This window comes from Phalacrocorax carbo, chromosome 5 (assembly GCF_963921805.1).
Source record: "Phalacrocorax carbo chromosome 5, bPhaCar2.1, whole genome shotgun sequence".
In the NCBI taxonomy this organism is placed as follows: domain Eukaryota; kingdom Metazoa; phylum Chordata; class Aves; order Suliformes; family Phalacrocoracidae; genus Phalacrocorax; species Phalacrocorax carbo.
In genome coordinates, this window is record NC_087517.1 from 19,092,886 (window position 1) to 19,117,701 (window position 24,816).

The following is a 24,816-nucleotide window of genomic DNA, read 5'->3' on the forward strand; positions in this document are numbered from 1 at the left end:
CATTAACAAACCCCTAAAATCAGGCTCTGTTTGTATTCAGGTGAATATCATCTTCGTTGGGTTCCAGTGGGAAGAACGGGTGCTAAATCCTGCCCGTGTTAATTTATGTCACTTCAGTAAGATTATTCATGTAAGTAGAGCATGATTTAGTCCCCAGTTTCCACTGGATTGCTGATGTATCTTCTGTAATTTAGGAATTTACAGTTTTAGGAATTTACAGCCTATCTGGCTTGAAAAGGGTCGTGGTCTTAGGCCAGAAATTTTTTTTCCCCAACTCCTAAAAACAGATAATAGCAAATACTTCTTTTAGCATTAATATACTGCTGGTCCTTACTGTTTCCAAAATGTTTTCTATGCACATTTACTGACTTTGTGTAGCTCATAAAAAGATTCCTAGAGGTGCTTTCCAGACTGATTGCTGGTCTCATGAAAGGGTCTAGACCTCCACTCCTAAAAGGCCAAGTACTACGGAAAAGTCACAGAAATAATGTAATTCAAACTGCCACTTATTGCTGTGCTGACTTCATTCTGCCTTAAACTATGAGCTGCCTTCACCTTCAGGGTTAGCCACTCAGTGGTACAGTTTTGGGGTCTTTGGGAAAAAGTCAACAAGAAAAAAAAATGTTGTGAATGTTCCGGAGATTGGAAAAGCCACCCTGTCTCTGAGAAGCATTTCTTCTTTTTTTCCCCAGAAAGAACTGGAGTACAGCCTATGTTGTGGCAGCCACACTGTCCTTGCAGTTACAGTTAGGATTTCACCAGCTTACAGCTTATATAACAATATCAAATGAAGAAAATAGACATTTCTGACAAAGAAGAGACTCAGGAATCTGTCTGATTTGGTATTGCTTAGCCCCTGAGCTTAGTTTTCTAATGACGACACTCAGCCTACACACTACAGTTTTTAAAGAAATAGTGAAAAATGTGATTTCAAATTCCATGCTAAGAAATTTTGACCAAGTTTTCCAACAACACATGCAAAGTTTATTCCAACTGCTGAGTATTATTTTGGTGATTGGCATCGTTACTCCTGCTTCTGCAGGAAACTGGTTACAATCACTTAGGGACCCACCCGGCTATTACAGAGAACACGTAAAAGAAACAGACTTAGTTTCTTGGGAATTCATCTGCTTCTACAGCCATTTCTCAGCTTCAAATCTGTTTGTTACATCGGAGTGGTTCTACAGAAATTCTGCTTTCATCCAGAGGAGGAAATTTAAAGGCAGATGTCTCTTTTCCCATATAAAAATCCATAGTCACAAAGGGGTTTAATTCAAGAGGCATCACACAAATGTGTGAACACATGGGAACGTTGCCCAAGCTGCCATATGCAGAGGAAAAGGTCATCTATTCTGCAAGGTCATAAGCCCCCACCTCTATGGTTTAGATCTCTAGATTTAATTAAGGGGCAGGGAAATTCGTAATTCTTCATTCTTGGCCAGCTCTCCCCAGGAATAACCTTTCAAATATCAGGTTGAGGATTTAACCTCTGAAGACTGTTTCTAACATCTGGACTCATGCTCACCTCGTGCTAATATACCCACTGAAATGTCCCTTGGTATTGCTACCTGCTACCTGAAAAGTAGCTGCAAGTTACTGAATGGGAACGGAGCACAACTGTGAAACTGTGCAGGATCAGGAGATGTCCCAGTGGATGCAGAACCACAGCATGAATGCCTGAGGAACCGCAATGGGTCTCCCTGGTCATGGAGGCGTGGAGGGAGAAGAAGAAACAGAGAAGGATGCACACCACATGTGGAACAAACCTTTCTCTTTAACCCTAACTACTTTCATAACTTTGGGATAGGAAGCTGGTTTTTGCTCCTCTTGGGTCTTTGAGGCAGACTGACCGACTTGCTCATTAGCAGAGAAGATTCTGCAGACTCTGAAATGGTACCAACTTCTTTGGCTAAATATGCCTTCTGAGAGGGATGTGGGAAATGAAGACAGCAAGAGAATTATTTCTGAAGTCAAATGTCTTTCGGATACTACCTGGAGCAACAGGCAGCCAGATATTCCAAAAGATGCAGCAGAAAATAGCCAGTTACTGCCTGGGGGTTTATTTTTTCAAAGGGGTAGTTTTTCTTACCTTCTTAATTTTGTTTTGAATAAAGGCTTGTTCACCAGAAGAATTTATTGTTGCCATTCCACTGCGAAGCCAGACACAGACAAACTCATAGGTTTTCCAGTCCGTAGGACTGACATGGAAAAGATATTCTGCTCCTTGATAATATGTCCATGGCAGTTCTAGAAAACAAGCAAAAGAGTCAGTGGCGTGCAGGGGTAAAAACTCATTGCAAGTCTCATTCTTTTTGACCCCGGTGGCCCACCTTCAGCCACATGTCAGAAGACAAATATGCGACAACTAACAGCAGAACCGTATTTAACGTATCAATTTATGAAAAAAAAGCTATGAGTCAATTTTTTAAAAAATATTCTCTCCTGTGATACTGCAGTAATATTAAGAGAGTTGACGCCTTTGCAAAAAGGCAGATTCAGTGTGAAGGAGAGGTTATCAAACTCCTGTGCTTATTACTAGCAAACTTCCTTTACCTAAGCAAAGTCATACGTGACGTTTCAATGTTCTTGAACAAAAGAGTGGCAGATTTCGATCTGTAGCAACAAGTCCCCACAGAGTTCCTTAATGTACATTTTTAACTCAGAACATTTTAGTTATTCTTATTTTTACCAATGGCTTAAATTGTATTTCCAAGTTATAATGTTTCAAGATGTAAAAAAAAGAAAATGTTTTCATACCAGCTATGTACCAATTTGGATTCTTTGGTTTAACACCTGCAAAAAATACGTAAATGAATTAAAACATGGTTGATTAAGAATGAAAAGAGATATTTCACTGGAATTGCTTTCTCCACACAGTAAGGTTTTAATCAAAATCATGAAGAATACTGCTATTCTTGTTCAGGGACAAAAAAAGGAGTTAAACATGGAATAAAAGAAAAAAATTGCCACGCTTATTAAAATACATTTTTAATAACCTTTATAAATAAGAACTTTGATTAACTCCTGCTAACTAACTGCTAATCATTGCTATCCATTTTTAAACTCAGTGAACACATTATACCTGTTAACTGGCCAACAAACCCTAGTGGGCACATATAGCTTTGCCATACCTTCACACAGAAGACAAATGAGTAGGTGTGGCTAACACACAGACCTTTAGGTATTTTTTTTCCTTGTCTCTCCTGAATTGCAAGTAATGGGTATAATAGACAATGTGTATAAATTAACACTTCACCTTTTGGTATTTTGCATATCCACTCACGCTTTTCACTGCAGTGTGCTGGAAAGACCGTTCTATTTACTTTGAACACAGCACAGTTTCTTGAGTCATCTTCAATATACTTGCTCTCCAAAAACGAAGATACAACCTGAAAGCAGCACATTCATTACCTTTCACTGACAATCCAGGATGAAGCATTTCAAAATCCCATTATGGAGAAAAAGGAAGGATTTGTAGATATCTGTGTGGTCAGAACATCATAAGCAACAACTAGAGGACCACCTAAATTATGGTAGTAAAATCCAAAAAATAGGGTCCACATTCATGTTCTCTCAACGTCCTGTTCAACTTTCCCATCTTATAGCAGACTCCTTCTTCGTAAAAATAATTGAATAGCTACGAAACCTAACAATTTTTTGACATGATTAGCAGTAGTTGCCCACATCTAACAGCCTTTGCTTTGGTTCAACATGTTGCATGATTGAACTTTGCTCTTGCATTCTGAAATCAGTTAAGTAATGGTGGTAGAGCTGGCACTATTTGTTATGGCTGAAAACCAATTGCAGCTTAAAAACTGTCCCTTCTTCAGTTGCTGGATGTTTAAATCCCACCTATTTACCATTAGTGTTCTATGTGGCACCAAGTTCTTCAAGGATGCAAAATCAAAAGTGGTATTAAAAAGGAAAGACATGCAGGCATGAACCTGCAGGCATGCAGCCATACAAAAAATAATGCATGGAAGCACAGGTCTAAGGCTTTCCAATGTGTGTGCGCATATATGTAAATATGTATACTTAAATACAACCACACGTGTTCACTCTGCATATGCCTCGTCCTGGGCTAAACGTACCATGCTTTGCAGGAAAGCACACTTCTGCAAATCGTTATAATCCTCCCATCCTTTCACAGTTGCACAGCCCTTTTGCACACCTGCTATTTTAATAGTAGTGTACTACTCATCCTATTGTAACAATTACTTTAACTGAAGTATGTGGACATGAAAACCAGTTTTCCTGGCCAACATTTGCTCACAAGGCTTATTTTTTCAACTTATGCTCAGATACGACTTGAAAGGTTACTGAAATATATAGTATACAGATAGTTACAGGTGTTCTGTCAGACCACTGCCACGTCCCTCCAGAAAGCACATTTCTTTTATTAAATCCAATCCAGAACTGTCTTTCTTCTGTCCTATGATGGAAACAAAGAAAACATTTCTCATGCACTTTTTCCTTAGCTATTTCAGAAATTATTTTTTAAATAGTGCAAATATCCATATTAATTTCTTCTCGAATTCAATATATAATTCTGTATGCATTTCTTAACTTTTTAGTATCTTTGAAGTAAACCCTGGTTTTCCTACTAAAATGTTAAACTGTATTTTTAAAGATTAAAACATTTAAAATAGGATTAAGATTGCCAAATCTCCATTTCAATGGGGAATGTTAACTCACAAGAATATCACCTTGACATTAACAGTTGCTCAACATCTACTACAAAGATCATCTTCAAAAACAACGACATTACAGTGTTGCTGTACAGTTCTTTTCACCCATTTCTAAGTTCATGTTAGAGACTTTTTCAGCCACTAGTAAAGAGGATGGAGGAACCTAAACTGTAGGTTATTTTTACATATTAGTATGATTAAGATAAATCTTGTTGGTGTAAAAAATATATTTACCTATCAAAAATTGTATATAATAAATTGTTTAAAAATATCTCTTCATAGATATGGCTAAAACTAGCAAGATGTGCTCCAAAATCTTGGCATAATGCTTCTGCTTCATGCCATGTTCTTCTCATCAGAACTTTTTCATTGTGAAATATCTGCAATAAAATAAACACTGTCATAAATGTAGTTGATTTTGGAGACCACTTGTTTCAGAAATGCATAAAAATAAATATTTGCAGTTTTTCCTACAGAAAAGTAATTTATATTCCAAGTATAGTTCTGTTTCTTAAGACTTTGACTCACTTTAAAATGCAATGAAGGAAGGGAACAATTACCTTTTGCTTGTTGAGTGGAAGAAATAATGCTTTATCAAAAATATTTTAGGAATGGTGTATCCTAAGCTGATGTAGAATTGGAAAAATTCAAAGCAACTTTGTCAGGTACCTTGTAGCAGCTGAGCAGATGAGGTTCCGACTCCCATCCAAAATAGCAGGAACTCAAATGTTTTTGAAAAGTAAGTTCAGGTTCTTCATAAGAATTGATTTTTTGCTTACAAATTGACATTGCTTTGAAGTTCTTACAGCTTTTCACCTCCCAATAACCAATGGGTTGCTGCCCTCGCATAGCCACACATCCTCCAGAATGACCTAGACAGGGCAATAAGTGTTGAGTATCAGAAAAAAGCATTTGAATTTTGTGAATGTTTGGTGAAGTGACTGTTTTATTGGCATCAGGTTCTGGATAAAACCTCAATGAACTTACAAAAGTAGCAAATTCTCTGGTCAGCAACCAGTTTATAAACCTGTCTTGGCCAACTTGAGCTTATAAAATGAACCATGATGAAGGGCTCCGCTCACAAAATGCAGGAGATAAAACAGGATTTAAAATAGTACTTTTGCAAACTGCAAGTAGTATAGCAATAAATGGAAAGAGTCCAAAAACTGAGAAGGAATTAGTGAAATGGAATGTCTATATTATTATTATGTCTCTTTTTTTCCGTTGGATTACTATAAAACAAAATCAAACAAGCAAACCAAATATCAGCAAAGTAAAAGGGAAGAAGAGACTTCCACACAGGGCTCTTTATTGACAGAAATGCATCTAAGGCAATCTCTGCCCTCTTTTTTTCATATAAAATGCAAATTACAAACCATGACTGCTACTGTATAAGATTCATTACTTGTCCGGGACCTTTTGCTTGGAGTCTCAGGAAGCCCTGATGACCTCCTTGAAAAGGCCATAAAGAAATGTATGGAAAACATCTCACAGAAAAAGAAAAATTTCAGGGACTAGCTGGAATGAATCTGCAAGGAGAGCATGGCTGTTCATTTTCCCTCCCGCCACACCGGAGGGTGGGAGGAGCAACATCCTGCATCCTGCCACAGCCAGGGAGCCCACGATAACAGCACCCGGGTGGAAAGTGGGGAAGGGAGCTCCGGCTTCTCCACAACTGCTAACTCATCTAACTCAATCCATGGTAGGAAGCTACAGAGTCAGCAGAAAATGTAAGCTTATCTCTCTGCTCTCTTGACCACGCAGGCAGGAAAGGACAGGGACTCTTCAGTCACTGCTAAGCCACTGCTGTCAGGGGGAAGAGAGCGCACTGCCCCCCTCCAAGCCACTTCTTTTTTTTTTATCAGCATGTTACTCACGTGGCTGGTACTTGTTCCAGTTTGTGTAGCTCATGGAGCGATTCTTTCCTGCTGTACTTAGCCAAAAGTATTCTCCTGTGTTGTTAAGGTCTTGCAATCCTATCCAAAAATAAGTTCTCTCAGATGTTACCATGCTATGGATCATGCTGTTGATAAAAGCTTGTTCAAACCTTAATAAAATAATCAAGGCAAAAAGTTTATTAGATATATATAAAATAGGTCAATTGGTATTTCAATGAAGAGCTCACATGAAATCATTTAAATTAGGCAAGAAGAGAAAAATATATATGAGGTTCTTAGTTTACTTTATAGAAGGCTGAACTTCAGGCACAAGTCTGTAGCATAAAGCACAATTTTTCCCTATTTTTTTTCAGCATTTGGGCACATAGAAGAAACAGTACATTAAGGTCTTATAAGCTCAATGCCTGAACTACAAGATGTAAAGACAGAATACATTAACGATGCACAAATAAAAATAAGAAACTCCTTGTATGAAGGATAAAAGGTAGAAGGGTCTGAAAAAGCTGCAGAAGAAAGAGAAGAAAAAGCTCTGCACAGAAGTATCCTACTGGAACTGGAGACACAAACTAGCACTAGGAAACCAGAGCTGAAGGACTCAAAAGCACTAGCAGATCTGACTATAGGTGGAGTCACTTTTACCTTCTTTAATTTCTTCATTAAAGTTATGTGAGAGATTTGCACCTTTTTGCAAGTAATAACTGTAACCCCTTTGTCACTTAAACATAATTTATTCAGATATAATTGGTATACCATTATACAAAAATGCTTCAGTTTATGAGCACTTTTATTCAGTTTCCTATGAAAATATATAGAGCAAAGTAAATTCCCAGTTTGATAAAGACTTATACAACTTCTTGGTTTTACGCACTGTGAAAAGAACGGCTAAATACCATAAGGATGACATTAATGTAGAAAACTGAAAGTATCTGTAACACTGAGAGTGACTGGGGACTTTAATTTTCATTTCCTCTGCAGGTTCTCTTTTTTTTATCAACTGTCCTTCCTCTACAACCTACTTTTTAATGAATATTTTAGGATCAATACACTGAAAAGGTTTTGCATTTTTCTCACCAGAACAACAAACCTCAGCAGTAATTAAAAAATAAAAAGCAAAAAAAACCCCAAACCTAAACTAACAACTAGCTTCCTTTGCCACTCCAACATTGGAACTGGGAACTAACATAATAAACAGTGATGGCTACACCCAGCAAAAATAAAATAAAAAGAAATAAGCAGAAGAAGACAGAAGCCTCTGCTTCCAGTGATGTGCAGCTTGCCCTCAGCTCCCTGTGACATCTGAGATGCAAATGCTCAGCTGCAAGAATTTGTCCTTTACCCTCCCCTATGCAGTACAGCGCTGTATGCATTGTGCGCAATCCTGAAACCATACTGCAGGCCAAACTCCCATCAATGTAAAACCTTATGTGGGGTAGCCGGTGTTTTCCTAAAATTTCTAGGTATCAGTCATCTGACTGCTGGTGGTTACAGTACTTCCCACCGTCCTGAAGAGAGGGAAGATTTCCTCAAGGTTTTGGGTTTTTTTTACAGTACATATGTGGAGATTAATGTATGTATGCAATATATCGATAAGTAGGTCATAAACTTTAATGGGAATCAAACATATAGAGTAAATCACAAAGAGATCAGAGAAAACCCAAGCATCTGACATCTGCAGAGGTGAAAGCCTTTGCTGAAGCTGGAATATAGGTAAATAGGAACAAAGCAAGGGAAGACAGACCTCAAATGCTTTCAGACATTTACTTTCTCCCCCTATTTGCTGAGAACTCACATAAAATGCATACATAAATAGAAACATTTATAAAATATTAACTGATTTGCATTAAAATTTGAAATATTCTGATTATAAAAATGAAATATATTTTATTTTTTCAGTATAGTTTCCAAGTACGCTGATAAAGTTTCTTAAAGATGTTACATACCTGTGTAGAAAGCATTTTGTTTAGATTCCTACATGCTCATGTATGCACACTACTCTGTTTATTAGCCTAAAAATTGCTTTTTACTAAATTTATTTTCAATTAAAGAATAAAGCAAAGCACACCTTTGATTTTAGCCAATGTTAGTAATTATGCTTGCCTCTCACACAAATAGTATAATGGTAATATCTTTTGCCATGCAACACTTTCTAAAGTTAGAATAGCTCTTGTTAGAGGTATCTTCACACTGTCTCATAGGATTAACTACCTGTTTGTTACTGATACAAGTGCAGATGGGCAGAAATAACCACTGGAAGCATGTTCAAAACTTCGAGGGGTACTGTCGATTTTGTAACAATATCCACCATGTCTTTCCCATCCCTTAAAAGAAATGAACATTATTTTATAGATTATTACTTATTATATTGTTAAAAACTTGCTTCCCTTTTGTACTTTCTGTCTGATCATCACTGACGACCCTATAGCCTTTTTCCTTTCCACTGTGGTCCAAAAGTAGTTACCCTCAAGGTCACTGAAAACATGGGTAAATTTAACCAAAGTTTAAATCCTTAAACTGTGCAAGAAACTGGCCTCACACACACACACGAGAACACCTTTAATGGGTATGACAAAAATGTGGGCAAGAGTTAAGGCACTCTCCTCACATACTCCTTTTGTTTCAGTTTTATACTTCAGATATTGTTTTACTGACTGGGTGTTGGGGTGGTAAGCCAGGCCCCTCAGACAGCCATCTGCTTGGCATGAAGCGTGTAGTAGCACTTGTTGTTTCCTACTTGTGGAAACTCATTGCTCATATCCAATACCTGAAGTGCAGGGTAAACACTGCCATGTCAGACCCAGTTAAGTTGTTACAAAAAAAAAAAAGGATCAAAAAGGATTACAGTTGCCCATTGTCTTCAACTGTAAACAGAAATATTAATTCCAGAAATTACTGGCGTTTTATACAGCAGTGCTCTCTAGTTTCTTCCTTTTCTCAGCTCCCTTTCTCATTTTCAAATAGAACTTCCAAAAAAAGAAATTTTTTTGAATTAACAATCATCCTACTCTAAAAATTCAGAATTAAAATGACACATTTTCATGGTTTATCAGATAAGCCAGAACACCCGGTCAGTGGTCAGCCTGCCTTATTTCTTATTATTAATCTTTTATTTCTTATTATTCATCTCTAAGTGTCCAGAAGATGCTACCAGGACTGGTGTGAGTTCTGCCTCTGTGGGTTCACGTGGTGTACCTGCCTGGTCATCCTGCCTGAGTGTTTTAAATAATCAAGAAAATAAAGAGATAATAAACCATTTCTGTCTAAACTTGAAGCCACACACAGACAGAACCAGCCAATCTCACTTTGCCTCTTCCATGAGGGAGGTGCTGCTTGCAGAGGAGATCTCAAAGCAGCACAACAGGGAGCAAGCACAGCACCCAGGCGGGTACTGCTTGACAGCAACATTAATAGCAAAAAGAGAAAAAAGAGGAAACAGATAAGCTCTTTTTCTGCTATCCATCCTCAGGTACAATAAAATGCACAAGAAGATGCTGCAGACCTATTCAGGACAGCAATCAAACCTTATGCACATCCTTCAGCCCTGCTGAACACGGGGAGGCAGATTTCACCTTCTAGTTAGGAGTGTGTTTGCTGCCAGGTAGCTGACAGCTCTGCTGCCATTTACTATCACCCCCCTTCAGTGCTTGGAAGACATCTGGGCACAGCCCTTCGTATGGCACGAAGGCACAGCAGCAAAACGAGCTGTACTACCAATTTCTGTGGTTTCACCGAAGAACAACATGTATGCATTGCTCAGACGCTGGCTTTGCAAACAAAAATAAGCTGGGTTGATGCTCTTCCCTGTCTCTGTACCAATGAGCTGGGACTTCCCCGTGGGGAAAAACGTGTTGGCAGATGCCGAGGCCTCTGCAGTTCCTGGGGACCCAGCGGGCTCTCAGCAGTCCCATGGGGTACACAGCAACGCTGCTTTCACTTTGATGTGTGCTGGAACTAGGGAATGTGGGGGCTGGAAGAGGGCTAAGTATTGACCAAAATCTCCTCCATGGGGATGCAAGTAAGAAACAGCAAACGTCTCGTTTCCTTCAGCTGGAATTCTTGCGTAATAAATGCACTGGTTCAAATGAAGCAAACACAACCATCCTAACCTCTCGGAAATTTTAATCTTGAGCAAATGGCACTGCATAACCTTCCTCTTAAAGCTTTCTTGGTGCTGGAGTAAAGTAATTTGACACTAATCTTTACTTCAAAAAAATTAACAAAATTGTGGAGTAACTGGATGCCGATAAACTTGCATTGAGGGCAAACACAGATTGAGAAATTCCAAACTTAAAAGGCTGAGTAATTGGTCAATAAAATGGCAGATGGCATTTTGTACGGATAGATATGAAGTGGCGTACATGGGGACCTCCTCTGCACCCCCCAATCATTTTATGTATGAAGTGAGAGGGACAGCTATCTCACTCCCACCATGCAGGAATGAGATTTGAGGGTTGTAACGGTTGAGTTCCATGAAACATCAGCTCAGTCAAAAAGACAAACTGAACCTTAAGAACTGTGAGGAGAGCAAGAACAGAGAAGGTTACTCTGGCCTTTTAAATTCACTTTTTGCTGTCTTTTGGAGTTCTGACCCCCAATCCCAGAAAAGGATATTAGAAAAGAAGGGCATAAAGGGTAATGAAATGTATGGAGCTGCTTCCACATAAGGAGTAACCGAGCAGGCTGGGACTCTTCAGCCTGGAAAAAGGAGATGCCTTAGGCAGGTATGACACAGGTCTACAAAACGGTGGGTGCCGTGAAGGTGGGTGACTACTTCAATACAAGACCTTGGGGACCACGAACAAAGCTAAGCCAGCAAAAGGAAGGTTCAACACGGTAAGAAGGTGGCATTTTTTCATTCAAAGTGTAGTAGGTTTATAGATCTCCTCACCAAGTAATGTTGCAAAAGCAAAGAGTTCACATGAGTTCAAGGGGAAACCAGACAGGCACATGGAGGGGATACCCAAAGCAGGCTGATAGACGCACAAATCTTAAAAGGCTCAGGAAATCCCCTGAATGGCTGGAGGTCAAGGGAAGGCTGGGGGAAGCATTATCTGTTTTTGCCCTGTCCTGCTCTTCCCCAAACATCACTTGCAGCCACCTGTGGGAGGCAGAACATGAGGCCAAATAGGCCCTTATTCCAAGCAGCTGCCTTTCTGCTCTTTACGAGGTTTTGTAGTCTTAATAGCAACTCTCTTCTTAAAAGTACAATTCTCTTCAGTTACAACAGCCACAAAGGCACATGCTTGATTTAGTATTGAACTGTTATCTTTTGACGCACTAATTAAAGTGCGGAAGACCAGAGAAAGTCACCAGTACAAATACAGTCAGTTCTGCACACAGAAACCTCCCACTCAATTATAAGCAGCTGACAGCTCCACAACCTCTTTCAAAAGCTGGTTGAAAGAAACTGTTTAAAACTGTTATTTCAGTGTTGGGGAAAACTGCCCAGAGAACCTCACCCTTGCAATAAAATATTTATTCTCAGTAATAGCCTGCTGACTAGGAAAAAAGAATAGTTGACCTGCTAAAGGAAGAAAGTGCTTAGCACTTTTTATGTCTTAGGATGACAGAAGCGTAGGAAAAAAACAGCTCAGGTTTCTGGTAACTTGATATGGACATAGTGCAAAAACTGCAATAAGCAGAACCACAGAAAATGTTAAAGGCTAGTTCATCTGATGCACAAGTCATAAAATCAACACAAGATGAAAGCCTAGTAATAACACATAAGACTATAAAGTTTTAGAAAAGCAAACAACTGTGCCCGAGGCCAAAGCTCCCTGAGAATCTGCTAGCAATCCAACATGAATGACAGTACGAGGTTAACAAAGCAGAAGATCAAATGTGAGAAATGCCAATAGATATTCTATGCATTTAAGGCAAGTCAGCAACAGAAAAATGGGGGAAAAAAGGTAAATCTGGATGAAATAAAGACTTAACCCTGGAAAATTAGGCCAATAACTAGCAGCAACAAATATACTGAATGTTAAAAGAGGGTGAGTTGTCAAGACAAAATGTCTGAAATCAAACATAGCTTTGAGTAAGCTTAGTCCAGACTTCTTCTGATTAAATGAATATAACTTTTTTCACATTAGAAAGAAAAGGATGTATTGAAACCAAGGGACTGTAACAGGGTTCAGCACATGTTTTTACAGGGTGTGAAACATGAACATGAAGAAATGAATCCTGAGTAGGAAGTTTGCCAGAGCAGACCAAACTACTTCTGACCAGTGACTCAATCTCTTGAGTCTCAATCCTGTGAGGTACTAGAAGCTGAAGCGGTGTCAAGCTCCTGACTACAACTGCAGGTCTTGGTGCTCTGCACATTTTTCACATAGTCAGGACTGTGACAAACCTTTCTTACACTAATAACATACAGAATTCTTGAGTGATGAAATACATTGGTCCAAATGAAACGAATGCAGTTACCCTGAACTTCTGGAAGTGTTAAGCTGGAACTAAGCAATAACTTCTGCCTCCATAATGGTATGACCAGAAGACTGGGTCTGACCACTGTACATTTGGGGAAAGACTGCATCCAACTCAGTTCTGTTTCAACCGCTGAAACAGTTCCTCCTACTGGTTGTGTTTCTTGGCTTCTCAAGAAAAAGGATGGGAAATTAAAAAAGGAAGGCAACGAGCTAAAGAGTAAAGCAAGTTAGAGATGGCAGGTTTTTGTTGATAGAAAAAGAGGTTCACAAAATTCCTCCAGAGTTTTGAAAAAATTTTTTGCTCTTTTCACTGTGAAAAGGAACCAATGGCAAATAAAATCATACTTTAACACGTTACCTTTTACTACCAGAATGCAGAGACTGAAAGCCTGAAAACCTGTTGCAGTGCCCTATTTACATAGCTGTGCTCCTTCCCATTTGTGTTTGAAAGCAAAAGGAATGTGTGTGTGAGTGGAAGAGTTCACTCTACGTGTCAATGAAACCGACTGTTTTTCACCCTGACATTCCATTTCAATGTATGAAAACCATGTGTGGGATGAGGCATCATATAACAGCCATTATTTGCACAGATGGTGGACAAAAGCATTTTCACTTTTGATCTAGAAAGAAATAGGAACTTGGGTCACAACCACTGACAATGCAACAAGCCATGAAAGGCATCTTGGGAAAGCTTTTAATCTTACATGAAAATTTAGTTTACATACTTTTAAGGCAAACAGTGAGATTTTTCCTAGCAAAACATGCATGTCTTTAATATGAAAAACTAAAATTATCTATTTACATCCATATGTTCCGTAGCTACATTTAGAGCTTTCTTATATAACTCTATTTCATTAGTAAGGCTCTAAAACAAACAACCAACAAAACCCCTTACCTCTGGACAACTTGATTCCTGCTCAGGAGAGACAGTATTAAATTCCCCTGCTTTTTTGCAAATGTAGAAAGATGTGTCTTCACATTTTTTAACCTCCCAATGTCCCTCCTAAGGGATAAAAAGAAGTACATGCTGTACATACATTCTCATGCATATCTATACACACATTAGATTACACCCCCGCTCCTATTTTAACTTTTCAATAAAAACAGGTTAATTTTTCTCACTTTATTAGTTTATTTATACTTAGATGGACCATTCATTTCTACCAGCATTGTCAGCAGGACTTTTCAAATCAATCATACAAAAGGATTTGTCTCTCTGTATCACTCTCTGGGATGTAATGCATCTTAATTAACTAACACTATGGCCATGCCAGAACACTAACTTTTCAGAACAGGTAGGAACTTTCTTCCTGTCTATTATAGTTCTTTATAATATTATTCTTTATATTTGAACAGTCCTTACTCAAGATATTACAAAGTTTGTATGATAGAGTTTTCAGACATCTATACACACTGGATATGTACCAAAAATAGTGCTTGAAGAATTTTATCTTGAACCTCCTTTTCCTTTGTATTTTACATTTCATTTATTTGTTTACCCTTGCAAACTGAGTAAAATATGGTTTTGTGTATCTAAACCCCATAATTTTACTAAAGTCCTATTTTCTGCTTCCAATGGGAATCCGTTTTTCCAGGTCACTGTTATTTTTTTGGCTTTCCTATGAGTTAAAGATTGCAACCCAGTACTGGAGAGACAACAGAAACTCTTTTTGATACAGTTTTCACACTTAGACAAAACATACTTTACAAAAAAGTATTACAGTGCTACTTGAGTCATGTATTAGTGAATTTAAGTACTGTTAATTGTAAAAGTAAATTTATGACCAAATTATGAAAAAATTGACAGTGCCAGGAATATTGATAAGACAGGACATAGTGTTATTTGAACATTACTCCTGGTTTTACACCACCTGACTGATTTGGGGTCAATCTTACTGCTGTCAACTTCTATAATTTTATGTAGATCTAGACTACCGTCTGTTTTTGAAAGATGCTACATACAATTTTTAAGTATTGACAGGAAGATAAAATAGGCATATCTGACAGTTTTGAAAAACATCAATTTGAAGCTTTCAAGACCAGAACTGATGCATCATAAATTATGATATACACTACTTGGGTTTTAAATTACTATGTCTTTATCAAAATACCTACTCGTATTTGTTCTTTTCCACTTGGCGAGCTTTATGTATGCAATGTTCTTTTATTGAACGTAAGCTCAAAATCTATGATTAATTTTCTGTACATTAGCGCTGCAAAATATATCGGTTTCTAAAGGCTACATAGCATTTATCACAACAAGAATATATTAGGAATCAAAAACCAAAGTCATACTACAGGTCCTGTTTTAAACAAAGTACGCACAGTGGGAAAATAGATTATTATGAGCTAACATAAAAGTGCCTCATTCTTTCAAAAAAGAGAAGGAAACTTACAGATCCTTGTGCTGAAACACAGAGTTGTCCTGTTCTTTGAAAGGTGTTAGGTTCTTGGCTGTGCCAGTTAGAGAATTTTACTGGGGTGCTATCTGACCACTCAAAAACAATGGGGGTGTTATTACTGTATAACCCAATCCATGTTTCAGTTACATTTTCTGTAAAAGAGTGAGTTCAGATTTTAATGGTGAAGAAATAATGCCTGTTGTTCCTGTAATTCAAAGCAACCATTAAAAATTATTAATGGAATTTTCATAAGAATTACCTTATTTCAGGAAAAAAAAAAGCTGTAAACTAGGAAATCTTACTGATGAGATAATGTTCTACTGCCCTTGAAGACTAGATTTTTCAAAAATAGATCAACATATGTGATAATAGGCTTTGAATTCCTGAAAAATACAAATCAAGAGTATGTGCACTTTTTAAGTGCATGGTGCAGAAAGCCTGTCATGGAAGGTAAAGATTTTTTCTTATAATCTTCCATGGCACACTCAGCTTTAGGTTTCTCTGATGTTTACAAGTTCCATTGACAGCATGGTTGCAGCCACAGTGGCTGGCAAGCACAGGAAAGGCAAGGCTTGCAGGTCGATGGGATATATTACTTGACCAGCTACTACCAGGAAGCTCCCTAGGCTAGTAAAAGGATCCAATTATTATCCACTAGTGGTTGTTCAGGTGGGCAGTGATGAGGTAGCTGAGAGAGGTGCAAAGACAATCAAAAGGGACTTTAGAGAACTGGGGTGATTACTTGAAGGATCAGGAGCGCAGGTAGTGTTTTTCCTGCATCCCATCAGTAGCTGGGAGACCTACGGAAAGGAACAGGAAGTCCCATCTCATTAACACGTGGCTCAGAGGCTGGTGCCAGTGGTGGAATTTTGCTTTTTTTTGATCATGGGGCAGTTTACATGGCACCAGGCCTGCTGGAGACAGATGGGGTTCATCTGTTGCAAAGGGGGGAAAGGATTCTGGCTCAGGAGTTAGCCGGCCTCACTGAGAGAGCTTTAAACTAGATATGAAGGGGGAAGGGGATAAAACCAAGCTTGCTAGGGTTGAGCCTAGGGGTGGCATGCCTGTGTTGGAGAAGAGATCAATAGATCAACTGAAGTGTATTTATACCAATGCATGCAGCATGGGCAACAAACAGGACGAGCTGGAAGCCATTGTGCGCCAGGGAAACTATGATGTGGTCACCATCATGGAAACATGGTGGGATGACTCGCACAACTGGAGCAGTGCAATGGATGGCTACACGCTCTTTAGAAGGGACAGGCAAGGAAGGAGAGGTGGAGGGGTAGCCTTGTATGTTAGAGAGTGTTTTGACTGTCTAGAACTCAACGACAGTAATGATAAGGTTGAGTGCTTATGGGTAAGGATCAGGGGGAAGGCCAACAAGGCAGATATCCTGGTGGGAGTCTGTTATAGACCACCCAACCAGGATGAGGAGACAGATGAAGTACTCTACAAGCAGTTGGCTGAAGTCTCACAAACTCTAGCCCTTGTTCTCGTGGGAGACTTCAACTTACCAGATACCTGCTGGAAATACAACACAGCAGAGAGAAAGCAGTCTCAGAGGTTCCTGGAGTGTGTGGGAGATAACCTCCTGACACAGCTGGTAAGCGAGCCAACCAGGGGAGGTGCCCTGCTGGACCTGCTGTTTACGAACAGAGAAGGCCTGGTGGGTGATGTGGTGGTTGGAGGCTGTCTTGGGCTCAGCGACCATGACATGATAGAGTTCTCGATTCTTGGAGAAGTAAAGAAAAGGGTCAGCAGAACCGCTACCCTGAACTTCAGAAGGGCAGACTTTGGATTGTTAAGGAGTCTGGTTAACAGAGTCCCCTGGGAGGCAGTCCTGAAGGGCAAAGGAGTCCAGGAAGGCTGGATGTTATTAAAGAAGGAAGTCTCAAAGGCCCAGGAGCAGGTTGTCCCCATGTGCTGTAAGTTGAGCAGGTGGGGGAGAAGACCAGCTTGGCTGAATAGGAAGTTTTGGCTGGAACTCAAGAAAAAAAGGAGAGCTTACTGCCTCTGGAAGAAGGGGCAGGTGACTCAGGAGGACTACAAGGATGTTGTAAGGTTATGCAGGGAAAAGGTTAGGAAGGCAAAGGCCCAGCTGGAACTTAAACTGGCCGCCACCATTAAAGATAACAAAAAATGTTTTTATAAATACGTCAGTGACAAAAGGAGGACCAGGGACAACCTCCCTCCTTTATTGGATGCAGAAGGTAACATTGCCATGAAAGACAAGGAGAAGGCTGAGGTACTTAATGCTTTCTTTGACTCAGTCTTTAATAGTCAGACTGGTCATCCTCAGGGTTGTCAGGCCCCTGTGCTGGGGGATGGAGACAGTATGCAGAATGAAGTCCCAGTTGTCGAAGAGGTGGCAGTCACCGACCTGCTCCTTCACCTGGATGTTCACAAGTCCATGGAGCTGGATGGGATCCACCCAAGGATACTGAGGGAGCTGGCAGAGGAGCTCGCCAAACCACTGTCCATCATTTATCAGCAGTCCTGGTCAACCGGGGAGGTCCCAGATGACTGGAAACTAGCAAATGCGACACCCCTCTACAAGAAGGGTCAGAAGGAGGATCCAGGGAACTACAGGCCTGTCAGCCTGACCTCGGTGCCGGGAAAGGTCATGGAGCAGATCATCTTGAATGCCATTACGCGGCACATGTGGGACAACCAGAGAATCGGGCTCAGCCAGCATGGGTTTATGAAAGGGAGGTCCTGCCTCACTAACCTGGTCTCCTTCTATGATAAGCTGACCTGCTTAGTGGATGAAGGGAAGGCTGCGGACGTTGTCTACTTGGACTTTAGTAACGCCTTTGACACTGTCTCCCACAGCATTCTCCTGGAGAAGCTGGCTACTCACGGCTTGAACAAGTGCACTCTGCGCTGGGTTAAAAACTGGCTGAACGGCCAAGCCCAGAGAGTGGTGGTGAATGGAATCAAATCCAGTTGGTGGCCAGTCACGAGTGGTATCCCCCAGGGCTCAGTGTTGGGGTTGGTCCTGTTCAATATCTTCACTGATGATCTGGATGAGGGGATTGAGTGCACCCTCAGTAAGTTTGCAGATGACAACAAGCTGGGTGAGGTGTCTATCTGCTGGAGGGCAGGAAGGCCCTACAGAGGGACCTGGACAGGCTGGATCTTTGGGCTGGAGCCAATGGTATGGGATTCCACAAGGCCAAGTGCCGGGTCCTGCACTTGGGTCAAAACAACCCCATGCAACGCTACAGGCTTGGGGAGGAGTGGCTGGAGAGCTGCCTGGAGGACAAGGACCTGGGGGTGTTGGTTGACAGCCGCCTGAACATGAGCCGGCAGTGTGCTCAAGCAGCCAAGAAGGCCAATGGCATCCTGGCTTGTATTAAGAATAGTGTGGCCAGCAGGAGCAGGGAGGTGATTGTGCCCCTGTACTCGGCACTGGTGAGGCCGCACCTCGAATACTGTGTTCAGTTTTGGGCCCCTCACTACAAGGAGGACATTGAGGTGCTGGAACGTGTCCAAAGAAGGGCAATGAAGTTCGTGAAGGGTCTGGAGAACAAGTCTTATGAGGGGCGGCTGAGGGAGCTGGGGTTGTTTAGTCTGGAGAAGAGGAGGCTGAGGGGAGACCTTATCACTCTCTACAACTACCTGAAAGGAGGTTGTAGTGAGGCGGGGTCGGTCTCTTCTCCCTAGTAACAAGCGATAGGATGAGAGGAAATGGCCTGAAGCTGCACCAGGGGAAGGTTAGGTTGGATATTAGGAAAAACTTCACCGAAAGGGTTGTCAGGCATTGGAACAGGCTGCCCAGGGAGGTGGTTGAGTCTCAATCCCTGGAGGTATTTAAAAGAAGGGCAGATGTGGTGCTTGAGGATATGGTTTAGTGGTGGACTTGGCAGTGATAGGTTAGCAGTTGGTCTCTATGATCTTAAGGGTCTTTTCCAACCTTAACCATTCTATTCTATAGCCAGAAAAAGTAGACGGGTTTTCAGGCATGTAAGCCCTTCTCCTGAAGAGAAGCCCAAAACAGGTCTGAAACAGAAGCAGCAGACTTTGAAGCTAAATGCAAGTTGGGAACAATTACATCACTCCATTACAGCATCTCTGGAAATAATGGTATTTGGCACCTATGGAGGGTGTTAATAGAGGAGAGGAAGATGATACAGCAGTTAATGTCCCGAGAGAAAGACAGACAGGACAGCAAAGAGGATGGGTGCCAGGAGGGATGATAATGGGAGATAATGTCCAGTAAATCCACTGTAACATACCATCCTGCAATGACAGCTGATGGGGCAGAGTTTATAAAACGTCACTGTGCCCCAGCTCTGGGAAGCTTAAACCCATGGCCAAACTGTGCAGCTCTACCAGCACATCAATGTCAGCTGGAGGCACAAAATATTCACTTTTCTTTGCTGCTATTATGACAACAAAAGTCTTGGCATTGCTGCACCAAAGAGCTTTTGTTCATTAAGTTCCTTTGTAATTATGCTACCTCTTAGGACAATGTGGACTAGCAGAACTCCTTTGATACGCCCTGCTGCCAAAGGGGACTCTGCCAACAAATTAGCAGCAGCAGCTTTGCAGTGTGGACAAGGCCAGCTTGAAAGCAAAAGATACTCTGAATTGTTGTTGCTTCTAAGCATAATTCTTGCATAAGGATAATCACTGAATATTTTGCAACAGTTTGCAAGGAACCAGCCAAGAACAGGAAAGGACAAAAGCTAGCTTGTTTGCTTTTCCCTCACTGTGTTTGCTTTGTCAATGCATTTCTTTATTTTAAGTATGGTTATTAGGGAAGGTGACGCTATGCATTCTTAAAGACTCCTAAAAGAAGCATGCATCACACTTTCTTTTTTGGTAAACATAATTTGGCTGTGCTGTGTACTACAGTGCTTAAGCGGCTCACAATGTTAAAGGGCTGCACAAAAGAGCATCACAAAACACTTCAAGAAACACTGCACACTTTAACTCCCAAAACTCACCACTTTCAAGCAAGTTAAGGAGCAGCTCTGCATCTGCCATGGAGGATATACTAATAAGCCCGCTATTGTCACTTTGGCATGAGATAAAAGCTTCGTCCCAGCTCTTCTCCTCTTTATGAAGTCTGTAGCAGTTGCGATTGTGTGGGTACCAGCCAGAGTCACAACGAGTGGCATAATACTTCCATGTATCTTTTAATTAAGCATACAAAGTTTGTGTATATTAGATAGAATTGCCAGGGTTAGGGTATGTTCATAGCACATTCAGAACTATTTTTTTATCTTCAAATGCTGAAAACAGAGTCATCCAAGATGACTTAAGGAGGCCACAACACTCCTCCATGGAACATCACCTACCAAGCAGACTGAAATTCCTCCCACTTTATTTTATGATTCAACCATTTGGGCTGCTGGACCAGTGCAAGCACACTAATGGATCTATTACCTTGGAACCTGATTAAAAGCCAGCTAAAGCTTTTTCAGATGCATTACCTACAAAAAGGTTGGGTAAGTCCTTTCTCATTATATAAAACAAGTAGGGAAACTTCCTTTTAAGTTATCAGGAAGAAGTTGAACCTACATAAGTTGCTCTTATCAAAACCAAAATTAATGATCTAATAAACCCAATTCTGTGTTTAACCTCCCCACAGAATGGGAGTCAGGCATTCTATGTACTATATATCCTATACTCATTATATAAACACTTTAAAAATATATGTACAATGCTTCTTTTGTATACCAAAAGTACTGCATGCCATAAAAATAACTGTAAATTTTGAGGTGCATTTATACAAGTTCTTCTCCATGGGCACTGGTTAATTCCATCTGAAGCTTAAAACCTATTTTTAAACTCAAAAGTGTAGCTAATATAATATAAAGAGAATGAGCATTCTGTAAGCCTCTGATCATGTGAGGAACCCCTTAAATGCTATGTGTATTAAAATTGTTAGTTTTAAGACTCTCAACATGTTTTCCAGGACTGCTTTTAAACAGAAGAAAATGTTATTATGTCAGTTAAAGTGAACAGTATTCAATTTAAACTAGCAAACCCATACATTTAGTCCAGCTAAAACTCTGTTCTGTTGACTTTGTATTTGGTGGCTTCCTCTTGTTCCCCTTCCACACCCACAAACAGGATACAGTAACACTGACTTACCCAATGTTTCATGCTGTGTCTTATTTAAATATTTTTTGCATACAAAAGGCAATCCAGATTCACATAAATAACTTTGCCAGCCGTATTTCAATTTTGAATTAATCACTGCACAATGATTTTCTCTAAAACGGTTATCAAAGACATCTGCAAACACATTGAGAAGCACAAAATTACAAAAAAATAACTTCTTACTCGTAAAATCGTACTGTAAGGCTCTCTGCATCGTATTGAATGAATGGTTAAACATCCCTGCACATCCAAACTTCTAGTAATATTACACCAATACTATGGACAGCTGAACATTGGCCATGATTTATACATGTGTGGCAATCCCTCCTTAGCTGCTGCTATCAGATGAGATGCTGAAATAAGCTCTAGTGTCTATGCTTTATCTGACAGTGGACAGACCTCAAAATGTAGCAAACCCAGTCACAAAGCTCATGTTAACGTGTTAACGTTAATTACAGCACGTTAATGTAAACAAATTGAAACTCCTTTCCTCCATGAAACCAGCTAGAGCACAGCTTTTAAACATGCAACTGGAATCTTAAAAACACCTTTAAAAGTGAATGACAAAACGGCTAGATCATTAATGCTTTGAACAGATCCATCTCAATTGATGCTGCAACCCTAGAAGGGGCTTTTAGTTCATGTATACAAATAAATATTTCTACAAAAAAAAAAAAAAAGAGGTACACTCATTCACTTCATTCACTTTTCAAACACAGCTATAGGAACAGCAGCCTTGTATCAAGCTGCAGTTACAGACAGCGTATAATTACACTGCTATAACTTATTGAAGAGGAATATCAAGTACTTGCTCTCCAGTTCACAAACGCTAGCGGTGCTCCATCTGACCACTGCCAGCCAGCACCTTCCTCCAGGCGATTCAGACCCATCCATAGCATCATGTCTGTGGTGTTTAACTGCCCTGAAACAGAAAAAATAAACAAAGGATACTTCACACTTTCCCCATGTTTTAAAATATTTACAGATATAGATCTGATGTCCTGATTTGTTACAACAGGAATAAAACACAACTTCAAATCAGTCTCCAGAAAGTTCAGGCTGTTTCTTCTGTCCTTAGAAAAAGTCTATTAATTTGTTAACCAACACAGAGATGGAAAGGAATAAACTCAGAAGTCTGCATCCTTCAGAAGCTACTCATCCTGCAAACCCTTCCTGCAGAAGTTGTTGCTGACTTTAGCAGTTAAATCCAGAACAAGCAACTACATAAACACTAGCCTGTTTCAGCTTTCCATAAAACAAACAACCTTCAGTCGCTCTATAGCCTGCGGGCATATCAAAAAGCTAATTAAATAATTTTTTAAACTTCCTGTTAGCTTATATCCTGCAATTAAAAATCAGCAATAATGGGAAGCAATGGGCAAGAAACCTGAGGCAGCCTTTTGCATCAGGCTCCACCACCCATTCCTCCGCTTGGTCCCCTCCACACATGCTAAAATACCCACAAAAGCCATGCTCTCAGAAGGCTCTGCAAAATTCATCTGAGATGCTTGGTGCACAGGGGAAAGCAAAAGGCTTATCAGAGAAGGAATACCATATATTTATGAAAACAGAGTTGGCAGTTTTCCCGTACAGGACATGTACTTCAAAAGCCTGCAGAAATGTTCTTGTCATTCACATTTGGTGAAGTCCAGCTTGCAAAGAAAACTTAACAGGAGAAAGGGACACCATGGTACATTGCAGAGAAGGTAAATATTTGTATAATTCTCCAAAGAAAACAAACACACTCCATATAACCACAGCTGCAAGTATGAATGGGAGTCTCTGTGAGGAGGGAGAATTAAGACAATTACACCCTCACATAACACATACCACCACTTCTGTACTCGGGTTATTAAGGTGGTAACTTACCTTCACCCTCGCTTTTGCAAACAGCTCTACTGAGATGTATTATGTGACGAAGCCTCGCAAGCAGCACAATGGGAGAGATGTCACACACAGTTTTAAGCTCCAAAGTTTACCCCTTTTTCACAGGTGAAGAGGAAATCTAACTACAGGTTTCCTCCAATGTCCCCAGAGAAATGTCTACTCACTGCTTAAGTTACTTATGTAGTTCTGCTCTTCAGGGTCGCTGATACTCAGCAGGTCTCCTCCTTGCAGCTGGCAGGCAGCCCGTGCCTCATGCCAGGTAAGCACAGATGCGAGGTTGAACTGGTAGCAAAGGTGCGTGTTGGGGTTCTTCTTCCAAAAAACGTCACAGCCACTCTCTGCTCAAGAACAGACTCATCATCAACAGCCCAAGACTACAAACTAATCAGAAATATAACACATTGAACAAGTCAACTAATTAGTGACAGTACCATGCCAACGGAAGCATGATTATGAACTTCTTTCATGTTCCTTTTTTAAAGAATATATGGAAATAGGGCACTAATGGAATAAAATGTTGCTCCATATTTCATTCAGTTGATCAAATACTCAGGAGCTGATCAGCAGCTGGTGGTGATTTTCACAGCTCTCATGAAGCCACCAGAGCTACATTTTCACTTACACCAGTGGATTATTTGTTCCTAAAGCTGAATGTTGAAATATTCAAACTATGAACACTTCACCCAACTTGTGGAGGAGCAGTCACTGGATCTCCTTCTATCTTGTACTCAAGAGAATAAACTTGCTATAATTACGAAGTATAAGCAAGGCTGAAAATATCATCTATTGTAATGGTTGCCCAGAAATCCCCATTACAAAGACGCATTTACAAGTGTTTTTAAAATGCTTTAGAACAGAGAACTGAAATGCAGCTTGAGCAGGGATGGCTTTTCCACACCACTTCTGCTGACAGAAGATACTATTTTGCTTATTTATGCAAAAAGCTGGAATATTCATGAAGATTATACACCCAAAATCTTTCCGATAACAAGTATTTTTAAAGCTATTGCTTCTAGGTGTTTCAGGCCCAAGACACGTCCAAGTAGTGCACAGAAGAAAAGGAATGTGCAAGATGTAACGCATTCAAAAGCAGAACATGACTTTGCAAGAGCAACTTTACTTCAGAGAAGCTCCCTGTATATCACTGGGTCAGGGGAGAGAGAGGTTTAGTTGCAGGGTGAGGTCAATGGGCTGCACACAATAACGTTCTTTTGCTCACCCCCTGTAGTCTTGCTTTTGGGATGAGGACTTGGATCTCCAACGGCTAAACATGATAAATTATGACAAAATTTGTTGAAGTTGCCTTTTGCATTTTTTAAAAGACACTCCCCTTTAACAGAAAGGAAGGAATCCAAAACAGAGTGCGTCCTAGAATCACTAATACAGAGCAAAAGTACTC

At 40.2% G+C, this 24,816-nt stretch overlaps 1 protein-coding gene across 2 annotated transcripts in view; it reads right to left on the reverse strand.

Moving 5' to 3' along the window:
• The window catches only part of PLA2R1 (phospholipase A2 receptor 1), a 46,697-nt gene that overhangs the window by 15,536 nt on the left and 6,345 nt on the right, over nucleotides 1–24,816 (reverse strand). The window contains exons 4-17 of one of the 2 annotated variants that reach the window (XM_064451445.1): nucleotides 23,582–23,755; nucleotides 22,339–22,452; nucleotides 21,522–21,665; nucleotides 20,369–20,557; nucleotides 15,408–15,565; nucleotides 13,907–14,014; nucleotides 8,792–8,904; nucleotides 6,566–6,735; nucleotides 5,358–5,560; nucleotides 4,923–5,068; nucleotides 4,348–4,432; nucleotides 3,284–3,389; nucleotides 2,758–2,793; nucleotides 2,090–2,247 (exon numbers count right to left, since the gene is read on the reverse strand). In XM_064451445.1, the coding sequence (XP_064307515.1) occupies nucleotides 2,090–2,247; nucleotides 2,758–2,793; nucleotides 3,284–3,389; nucleotides 4,348–4,432; nucleotides 4,923–5,068; nucleotides 5,358–5,560; nucleotides 6,566–6,735; nucleotides 8,792–8,904; nucleotides 13,907–14,014; nucleotides 15,408–15,565; nucleotides 20,369–20,557; nucleotides 21,522–21,665; nucleotides 22,339–22,452; nucleotides 23,582–23,755 (1,904 nt within the window). Of the gene's footprint in view, nucleotides 1–2,089; nucleotides 2,248–2,757; nucleotides 2,794–3,256; nucleotides 3,390–4,347; nucleotides 4,433–4,922; nucleotides 5,069–5,357; nucleotides 5,561–6,565; nucleotides 6,736–8,791; nucleotides 8,905–13,906; nucleotides 14,015–15,407; nucleotides 15,566–20,368; nucleotides 20,558–21,521; nucleotides 21,666–22,338; nucleotides 22,453–23,581; nucleotides 23,756–24,816 lie in introns of both variants that reach the window. The other variant, XM_064451444.1, reaches the window with a different exon arrangement.